This window comes from Bombus impatiens, unplaced genomic scaffold, assembly GCF_000188095.3.
Source record: "Bombus impatiens unplaced genomic scaffold, BIMP_2.2 scf_0551, whole genome shotgun sequence".
Lineage (NCBI taxonomy): Eukaryota > Metazoa > Arthropoda > Insecta > Hymenoptera > Apidae > Bombus > Bombus impatiens.
The window spans coordinates 210,671-221,696 of NT_176970.1; the positions used below are offsets into that span (position 1 = coordinate 210,671).

The following is an 11,026-nucleotide window of genomic DNA, read 5'->3' on the forward strand; positions in this document are numbered from 1 at the left end:
TTAATGCAAGCGAATAAAGTTAATTTCCAAGTGCCATATTATTCCGTGGGTAAACTTTCAATGGACGGTAACGTCGATTTCTTCGCCGGAACAATTTAGAACGGCATGGCGGCGAGCTTGCGAGAAAGTTGGTTCTATTTACCCGCTGATCCTTGTGATCCACTTTCCTGCGGACAGTGCTTGCTCGATGCATATTCAAGCCGGGACGAAACACCGAATAAAGTCTCGTTAATGACAAATCTACCGAGAATAGCGGCATGTGCGTGTTGTTTTAAGAATGTGTTTTAAGAATTCCCAAGCGATTCTACGCGCGCGATGATCTTGGAAACTGGGACGAAGTTTTCAAATAAAAATATAGAAAGTCGTTAGGGGATCGTATCGAACGATGCCTAATGAAAAATGTCCGTTCGTGGAAAAAATTGAACATGCCATATGTAATAGTTTTTATCGGTTTGTTTGAGAACATTACACAGGAAGTTGCCGAAGAGGAAATGGAATCGCGCGAAGAGGATAGGACTTAGGGAGTTGCTTGAAGTCAGTGCATGTTCACTTTAAGCGGAGTGTTTGCCAAGTCATGTTTCATTGATGGGGTTTGGAGGTTCTTGGAGGGCGCTTCGCGACCAAGAAGCTGAGGCGAAAAATCAGCGTGTGTTTTGCATTATAAATTCGGTGGTGCATATATGCCCGCATATCATTTGTTATTCATCAGGTTCCCTATGCTTTGCAAATAAAACGTATTAATAGCTTGCACTCTTTTTCTAATTCTAATTCTTTTAATCTTAGTTTTCCTTTTATCAAAATGGCTTTTAGCGACGTTTGGTCATGCTAACATTGGCATATTTGTTAAACTAATGTGTCTTAATTCAAAAATTAAAATTGAAGAAAGATGAAATTATACGAATATGAGTATTGACACTGAAATTTAAACGTTGACTTTTAACAGGGTTTTAAACTGGCCCAGTTTGAGGTTTCTCGAATATGATCGCGTACATGTATGTATTCACTGCGGCGTAAAGTAAGCTAAAATATGAAGAGTAAGAAGAAGTACATGTGAAGCAAGAGAAATGGATCTCGGCACCTATATAGCGAGTAGAAAATGAGCCAAATGAAATGAAAGTACCTGCGTTGAAGAATACGGCATATTAAAGGTATAGTTTTCATAATTTTTTAATCAAACAGATGAAGAAAAGCGATTCGTATTTTACTTTTACTCAATTTTATACAATTTTTCCTACCATACCACTATTTAGAATTTGAATGATAAAAATTTAAAACTTAAACATTTTCAAACTATAATTTAATATTTTTAACAACGGGCAATACCGTACAATTTGGTGTAATCCTTTTAAGAATAAAATTTGTCAAATATTATAATGTTAAAGCGAAAGAACTCAGTCGTAACATTATCAGCTAGTAACTCGAAAACTGAAACTTCAACTGCTCCTTTTGAAATGGGTCTTTTTTTTCATTAACAACTGAAGCCTTTCAACGGAATTTTAATCAATTATCTCAACTAATATTATAGCCAAGATTTATTGCTACAGCAAGGTGCGTTTCAAGATATTATTTTCAAGAAAAATATTTACCTTCTTATTAAATAAACGACTTTTTCTATTATAAACAATATTTTACTACCTTATCTTATAAAACAACAAATTTTTTATCAAACGAACATCCTTTAGATCAAAACGTAAGTGAAATCGCGTCTAAGTGTTCATGTTTATGTAAAAAGAGGTTTCAAAGACAAAAAGGAAGTATTATTCTGTACGTTTGTTTCATTTCAGCATGCAGAATCGTCCCCTTTCGGATTACATCTCTGTAGTTTAATGATATGTCATTAATGCATATTCATCTTCTTTTGTTTCGTTTCGGTAACTACGTGAGATCAGCACCTTTTCTTAAGCATATTGTATCGTATACCGTGTCGCGAAAAGATTAGCGCGTGTATCAGAATTCAATATGCTTCTTTTATTGCTTATCAGTTGCTCGAGAAGAACCATAAATCTGTATAGAACACACCGACAAACCGATTAAATCCAATTTATCAGAAACGAGTTTGACGATCGAACGATCTAACTGGCTTAGAAACTGCAATCCAAGCATGCGTGTTTCCGACAGGCCTGTGAATCTTGCGTCCAGTTAGCGAAAGAGCAACAGCGAGATCATAAAATCGGTCAAACGATAAAGTTTATGTTTCGATTCCCGAAAAAGCAATTGATATAAAGAACTCGAATCAGAACTGTGGGTTGCTTAGTAGTATATTTGCAGGGAATAGGAATAGCATGTAGTACATTCGAAAAGGGGGTAATGATTCTGGGTGAACAAATAAAACGAAACAAAAGAGTAAAATTCGTTCATCCAAGGCTTAGTTTTCGAGAAAATCGAGTTTGTAAATTTGTCAAGTATAGTAGATCATCTCTCGATATTTTAATTTACGACCTTGGCATATCGTTCGTACCGATTGTACAAGCAATTTCGTTCGAGTTCGAAGTCGTTTGGTTTTCGCTCGATAAGATAAGACTTATCGGACTCGCACGTTTGACCACGAAAGATAGGTTTCTTCGTGTTTCCTGATCTTATAACGACGAGAAACGTTTCGCGATATAGCGTGCTTACTGTCCACGTTGCGATTATGCTTGCGGTAGAATCGATTTTCTATCGTGATTGGCTACGTCGATTGCCGATAGCGATATTTCATGAAGCTGCAATCGTGAAATTAGAGCTCGATAAACGATAAGAGTTATTGGCGTTTAATCGACCAGCATTTTTAAATATTCTAATTATTTTTTTATGAAGATATTGCTGTACGAATATTATTACATTGTTTCATTATGCAAACATTTTGTTATCTAAACACTTTTTCCTCCCGATAAGTTCAGATAACGGAGGTACTTACCAGTATATTTAAGAGATAAATGTAATATTAATACGACAAATACACCCAAAAAGAAGCAAATGCAATTAACGTATTAACTTTTTGCACTATACTGGTATTTTTGATTGCAACAATACTATGCTAACATCGACGAAAATGTTGGCACGAATGAGATGAAACAGTGTTTCGGCAACGCCTGGTGAAACAAGTTATATTAGGCACATTTCCATAATACTTAATCTCCGTGAGTTGTGAGTAATGCAATCCTTGACGTTGCACAGGAATGACGTAATTACGATTACCTCCGTAAAACGAGTCTGACTGCAATTTACGTCAGTACTTCTCTCCTTTGTTTCAATAGACGAGATGCTTTTCGAGCGTGTTTCATTTCGTGAAGGCAGTTGCGATAGGCTCTGTTAGTTAATAATTAATCATTCAAGTTGTGGATGCAAGTAGAGCTTACGATTTGCCCGACAACCGTTTCTCGCACATAAGTTAACGAAAATTTGCAAATTTTACTTCGATCTAATGTCGCTATTCTTTGCTTTCTGTATTCTAATTATTATAGAAGTTGCGTTTGTGTTGAATTTCTCTCTCATATCCGATTCGGTATCATACGCATATCGTAAAACCATGCGCTTTTATGAAACTACTGTGGCGGATCGGTATCAATAGGACGCCGACAGGTCGAGGTATCAACGCAGCGCAACACTTCCCGGGCGATCCGCGGATACCAACCGCCAACACCAGAGGGCTACGACGACAACGAGTCTGTCTAACTCGCCAGCGGTCGAATTTACGGGCGCACGATACAAATACCGCACCTAGCAAGACTCCCTCTACGTCTAAGGCAGGGACTACCGGGCATAGCCTTACTGACGAGTCTTCCAGTAGTCCCGGGACGAAACGTTCCTCATTCCCTTTTCACCTAGCTCCAACTACCCCTCCTACACTACTTAAATCTGAACTGCACGCACTGAAAGCGTTGAGCGGATTTTAATAATCCTCTTAATACTCCCAATGTATATTCTCAAGTTAGCTATTGCTTATATATTTCATTAAATTTAATATAATTCGCAATTCTCATAATGCTCCATATGCCCAAACAAACAAATTCTTCCACCCAAGGAACTAACTATGACATATAGTTAGAACAGAGAACGACAAATCACTGTAACACTTTTATGTCCTCATCAACGAAATCTCACTAAATGGTCCGACCAAAATTAAAAAAAAATTAAAGGCTTCGCAAAAAAAAAAGAAAATAGTTTCTGCGCTTTACCGAAAAAAAGATATTTAGCAGTTTTAATAGTTGTTTAAAATAGATTTCACGTTGTTCGTTATACATACATATTACGCAATTGTTGTGAGTGTTATTTGCAATTATATCACAGAAGTTTCTTTCACGAAAATATAACTGAATTTCTCAAAGAAGGTCGACTCTAAAGATTCAGCAGAATTTCAAAGAATTTTACGCAAAATCGTCAAAATGGAGAACATGAGGAGATGACGTAACCTACACGGAACGATCTTGAGAATGGATGGAACGTGGATGAAGCGTAACACGTGACCGAGTGTGTCGTTACTTACGGGAGACACAGTGTCAGCCAAAATAAACAGAATGTCACGGGTATAAATAAAGCTTTCACTCTCATCGTGCACTTCTTCGCAAGCTTCTCTTTCTTCTTTTTCCTTCTTTTTATCTTTCGTGTCTCTTTTTTGTCGATTTGACGTAGTTAGACGTATCAGAGGTCGCTTGTTGATCAACGTGTTTCCTGTCGGAACAACCTTAAAAAAACGTCCATCGTGTGTGCCATTAACGTGAATAATTATAGGCGCAGCGACAATTTGGTGGATTTTTCTCAAAGTAATTCCTTGTCATAGACATAAGAGTCATAAAACACTTAAAATTATGATTGTTTGAAAATTTCCCTTTCTGATTACTATCTCTAATTTTAGAACCTCTTTGTAGTTTTCTCTTTTCACTTGTTCGTGAGAATTTGATTGCATGTTTTACATGCACGCTGACAATAATTGGATCTCGAAATTTTACATGTAATCCGCATTTACGCGAGGGCCATGGTGTCTTCTGCCAAGAAAAATCAAGTTGCATTATCGCGTATGATTATTAGACATTATTAGACGCTTAACAGTAGAATGTTATTTAAAATGTTAATCAAGATCAATTTAATAAAGGGAAATATATCGTGTAAATTCTTTAGAAAAAAACTACATTTAATTTTGTGAAATCATTTTTTAACACTTTTGACGGACGTTTGATTCCTGTACACTCTACGTGGTTGGATTGGCGCATCAATTCTCGTGATTCTCTTCTCGTGATTCCCCGTCACGTGTACCTGTTATAGCCGCGGTTTCTGGACTGTGTTGTAAAAAGAAAAAGAGACAAAAAGCATTGAAAAAATGAGCGCAATCCCTGATCCAGCTGGGGTCGCAGCACGTGACGGGTGTCGTTAATATTTCATTAGCATTCGTTTTTCGTCGTCCATCCCGATCTGCCGTGGACAATTTTTATTTTGTGCACCCTGCTCGAACTACGATGGCCAGCTTTTCATTGTATGCATTTACGCCACGATTGCTTCGAAAAACTCGTCTACATTTACGGAATTCTTTCCTCTCTTATGCTACAGTTAGTGTTAGAAGGTTCTGAGTTATTTAACCTCGCAATATGACATTACGCAATTCTATTGACACTATACTGAGAAATTATATAAGCAACCATGTAAATAAGGAAAAGGAGAAGAAAAAATAGTTGAACAATATGATTTTATCAACATCTTTATGCTATGTTATATTAGCTTCGAATAAGTTTATAGTATATCTATTTTATTTTTTCAAACGATAAACCGTAATTTTTCTTTGTATTGGGAAAGGAACATTTGGTTATAAATGATCCAAAAATCATAATTCTTTCGGAATTTGTGACGATCAAAGTTACGAATCAAATCATTGGATAAATCAAGACAAGTATAAGATTTGATCATGGGATGGAATTCTCATCCCTTCTTGTTTTCGGTATTCCGTCTTAGTTTCTCGCTGTCTACGTTACTGCGACGACGGAGAATGTGGTTTCAAAGCTTGTTCATTAAGTAGTAATTAATTGGCTGAATTGAGAGGTTGTGGAGATTGCGTAGTCAAAGAAGATATAATCGAGTCGCGGAGCAACGAATAAGGAAACGACGAGCACTTTTAGGGAAAGGGAGGAAGAAAAGTGTGGCTTGAAGACAATGCTCGAGAAACATCGCACAGATAATAAACGAGAGGCGGGTCTATTGCGTCTTTCTTACTCGTGTCCTTTACTCTTTTCCCTATTTGCCATCAGACTATCTGAGCTTTGACGATTGTATTGCAAATTCTTATTTTCCAGGCTCGAGCAGTAAGATAAAATATATAACGTTGCTTATATATATAAAAATATGAATTGTATATGGTGGCTATGTTAGATAGAAGGAGATTTAACCCCTTATGATCAGGAGGTACTGTCATTTATATTAAAATGCAACAAAATACGCTTAGAATCTAAGGTTTGTAAATATTACTTTCCTTCAAGATCCTTGTAGTAGAAAAAAAGCTTACAAAGAAGCTCATATTTAAACAAAGAATAAAATGGAAGAGAGTTTGAAGTTTCTTCGAAACGAGATATTGAATTTTTACTCACCGTTTCTGTTTTCGCTGTCCGCAGGTTTCATCTGGATCGGATGGCGCATCTGCAAGAAAATAAAGAAAACGATTTGATCATTTATGCACGAATTCGTAATGTCTTCGCACGTAACACGAACAGAAATGTTTAACTTCGTGTAGCGATAATAGTTTATTATTAAATAAGGTATAGAGAGATCGTGCTATTCTCATTCTCAAGATAAGCGCGTGCAGATCTTTAGTTACGAAACAATTTGTTTTACTGGTTATTAACTTTTGGAATTTTATTTGCTATACTTTGTACATTTTCTGGATGCAAACGATCGTCGATGGAAATGGAATTTTGTTATTTTCATCAGTTTGCGATAAACGATATCGATCATTCGTAATTATAATGAAGTAAAATTTCGTGGATTTAGCTGGCAAACATAAAAGCACAGACAAACATAAAATTTCGATTCACATAAATTATGTTTTTTGCCATCCATTTGCGAACATTATTGACTTAATTTGCACAATATTAGTTATTATACATATAATCTAAGACATCTAATCTGCTGTTACAAAAAAGTTGCAGAAAGCTGCAAACAAGAAAGTAGTAATAATAAACTATTCCAGCAATCCGACATTTAACGAACCCGCGGTTTTCATAAATTTTCTAGCCTAGGATGTCGCTTATTATTAAAAACAACCTCATCTTCCGTGCATGAACAACAAGACGAGCGACGGACAATAATTTGCACGCAATAGCATGCATTCTTTCGAGGACAAACGCGGATTCCCTATCGAGAACCGGGGCGCGGGTTGGGTGTCGTTGTTTCGTATCGATTTGCTTTTGTAAAATTCCTGAGGCTCGCACACGGCCGAGTCTCCTGCGGTGCACGCAGACAAAGGGAATGCACGCGGAAAATTAAATTTCCGTTTCGAACCTGCGCGCTCCTGGCTCTCCACGTTGCTTCTTCCGATTTTCCTTCTTTTTTTTCTTTGTCGCTTTTCTTTCTATCTTGTGTACTACAATCAAGGCCTCATGAACACGGCTCACGCAGAACTCTAATATTCAGCCGAGACGCGATCAGAAACGCAGATTCATGGTGAAGAATTTTGATTTTTCTCTAGCGCGTTTCGTTTACGTAATTTCCAAACGTCATTACAATTTCTACTATACTTTTTACATCTTTAATTCTAACAAAAGAGGAACAAGATTCCACTTAAGCTATTTTTCTCAAAAATACAATCTCGCTAAACGATACAAAATGTTATTCCATTTCTGTCTCTGGTTACCGTGCAAATTGTACTGAAAATTTAATTCGTAACGATATATAGTAAAGTTAGATTAATCGATATTATATTCCAGGTTTGAAGCTGATAATGTCAAATTAATGAAACTTTGGTGAACTCCTCTTTCGATTCTACGAGTATAAAACAATAAGTGAGCACTTTTGCATGAACAATGAAATTTTCCTATATTTAAACTGCTTTTAGCCGATTACAATATTCACTGAAAGTAATACTCGTTAAATTATTGAATCTACTTAATGTACTAAAGGAGCTGAAAATATAGTTGTCTTTGCAAGATGACTTTCAGTCGTATTACCGCTAGAGTTATCTCGCACGGTACGTTATTATTACCATTAGGAAGAAATGACATGTACGATATTACACATATGATTATATATAATTATATAAATAAAATATTAAATATTTGAGTAATAATCAATTTCTTGAAAAAGTCGTCTTTACGAATCATCTTCCTTCCATTTTTCGTCGAAACATATCAAAACCTATTTTCTTCCCTTTACAACATCTTTCTGCTCTCTAATATCGTATGATTAATCACAGTATGAAAAACGCTATCTTGAAATTACTCCGGTCGAACGAGCGTTCAGAGTATTAAAATAAAAACGGTGAAAAAATTTTCATCCGGACGGACGATAACATTTTATTGATCATGCGGCTCTTTATACATTTCAATATATCCTCTATGAAGTTCGTTCGTTTCATCTGGCCGTATTTCCGGGACTCTATACTTTGAGGCAAAAGAGATAAGAGAAAGAGAGACGGACAGAAAGATATTTAATACGACGTGAAAAGAATAAAACACCGTATCTGTATCGTTCCAGATTGAATACTCGTTAACGATAATTAAAAGTTGAACACGGCCAGTGAAAAGAGGAGGTCGAGGCTTCAATACGAGGTGGAGGCGTAAGTTAATCCACCGGGCAGCAATATCGAGCAGAGTTGATAATGAGAGAGGATCCTCCATTGACGTACGATGTTGTCGACCATTACACTTGTCTAGAGATATCTATCCATGATCCCGTCCTAACTAGCCAGCTTGATGGTACCTAAAGCACATGCTTCATTTCCCATTTATTCGCGAAAATGGGTTAGATACCAACTGTAGCGATTGCTACAGTTTTTATTCTGTTTAGGGACATGCAGTTTAAAAAAGGACTGCGATAGAGGTTATATAACTAATTCGTGAGTAGTACGATTTATATGAAGATAAATTTTTGAATTTATCCAGAATACGAGATTCTAAGAACCTTTAATGGCAGAATCGGTGATTTCTTTAATTGGAAAGTAGAGAGAGAGAGAGAGAGAGAGAGAGAGAGAGAGAGAGAAATGACAATTTCCATTATCCGACGAGTACTTTAGAATAGCGAATAAAGTAAAATAGTATGTAAAATAGTTAAATCCAGTTTTTCAATTATAAAATAGAAAATAATATTGCTCTTCGCAGCTTTTGTAACGCTCTATGAATAGCGAATGATATTGTATAATAATGGTAGAATGGTATAACGATTACACGTGTTGCTTGGATAGCTGCCTGATAGCTTGAATTCAGCCTACCCTCTAAATCACCGGTCTGATCCCCCGCTACATGGAAATCCGTTGCGTTAATATACCCACGGTAAATTAATCACAAACTGGTGCCACTGTCCGTGTACCATAAGTCTCGCGAATTTATTTAGCGTGCGATGCGTCGTGGCCTCCTAGAGATTTTCGACGACATTGTTACACTGGTAGAGGCAATTGTTGAAATTTTACTATTTTACAACACCGTTGCATTATGCCCGCCTTTAATAATAGACGCCTCTGTCGTTGCGCGCATTTTCATTTCGCTTACACCGTTTTATTGTCATCGCGAATATTTGTTTTGGATTGACTCGTTTTAGAAACGAAACGCAGCGCATCTCATTTTTCACAATATCTTCAGATTACTTTTGCTTGTAGGAAAAGGAATAGAGCGGACATACAGTTTGAAGCATGTAAAATTTCAAACACGACCATCGATGAGAATCGATTAATCAACGTTGTTGGCGAGAAATCGGTTCGTTTCAATGTGCAAGAAGATGCCCTTAGAAAACTACAATATTCCGCGGCAAAAGTTCAAGATATTCTATTTGCGAATCTTCTCGATCTTCCAGACACGAAGGAATTTCTCGTATCGCGGTGCGAGTGCCACGAGTATGAAATTCATATCTATGCTAAGCGCGACCCTCGCGTTTGGCTTTAGTGGTTTCTGCATCGTACCTTTATATTGCGCCCGATTCCATGATTTTGTACACACTCTGCTCGCCTCCGAGTCGAACCTATGTGATATCGATTCGTCGAAAAATAAACTTACCTAGATATTTCGACTTTTCGATTCGCAGCGAGCTTTTCGCCATATTTTCATCTGCCCTTCAATATTTTGCTCGTACGTATTATGGCTGTAAATTAGGTAGATATTTGTTTCGTTTAAGCAAAGTCCAACGATATCACTGGATAATTAACAAAATAGGAAGTTACCTTTAACATTTTTAATTCGCTTGATAAACGATTAACTCTAGTTGCAACAAATAAATTATCTTTGAACTTTGTTTGCCCTTCAAGAAAGACAAATTACAGCTGAACCTCTCGATTCGATGTATAAAACTAAGTAAATAATCGAAACGCAAGATAATAACATCTTTCCTTCCTTAAGCATTCGATGAGATCAACAGGTTCCACTTCGTACGAAGCGAATCAGCTCTCCAGCGAGTAGTAGAAGCACCGCAACATCCGGTCACCGGTAGTTTCCTTAATCCTCAATCTCGTTTCGTTGGTAACACCATACGAAGGTGTCTCGAAATTCATTTGAACCCTGTCTAATTTCGTTCTCTTGGCTGCAATTTCCAGTACACGCAGCCCAAGCGTCGTAATTCCAGCGACCTTCCGGACAAAGCATCCTCTTCCTGAATCGTCAGCCTGCCGCCGACTCCGACCCTGCTTCCATTCGTTTCCGTCGATCTCACGGCCACGAAACAGACACAGACGCGGGGGTAGCAGAGACGTGGATAGCGCAGCGCAATTCGATTTAAAGTTACACCCGCTGCTTACGTATTCTCGTTTTCCGCTCGTTTCCGCGGCTTCTTTATCCTCCTTAGCCGCTCGCGTCCGGACTGCTAAAGCAGCAATTCCGCTTCCTCGCGTCCTGCGCGGCTCGTGACTTTTAATCTCGACCCCATT

At 37.4% G+C, this 11,026-nt stretch overlaps 1 protein-coding gene across 1 annotated transcript in view; it reads right to left on the reverse strand.

Moving 5' to 3' along the window:
• Window positions 1–11,026, reverse strand: part of LOC100744069 (CUGBP Elav-like family member 2) — a 300,281-nt gene that overhangs the window by 57,737 nt on the left and 231,518 nt on the right. Inside the window, 1 exon segment of the mRNA XM_033322123.1 lies at window positions 6,552–6,600. Within this exon segment, the coding sequence (XP_033178014.1) occupies window positions 6,552–6,600 (49 nt within the window).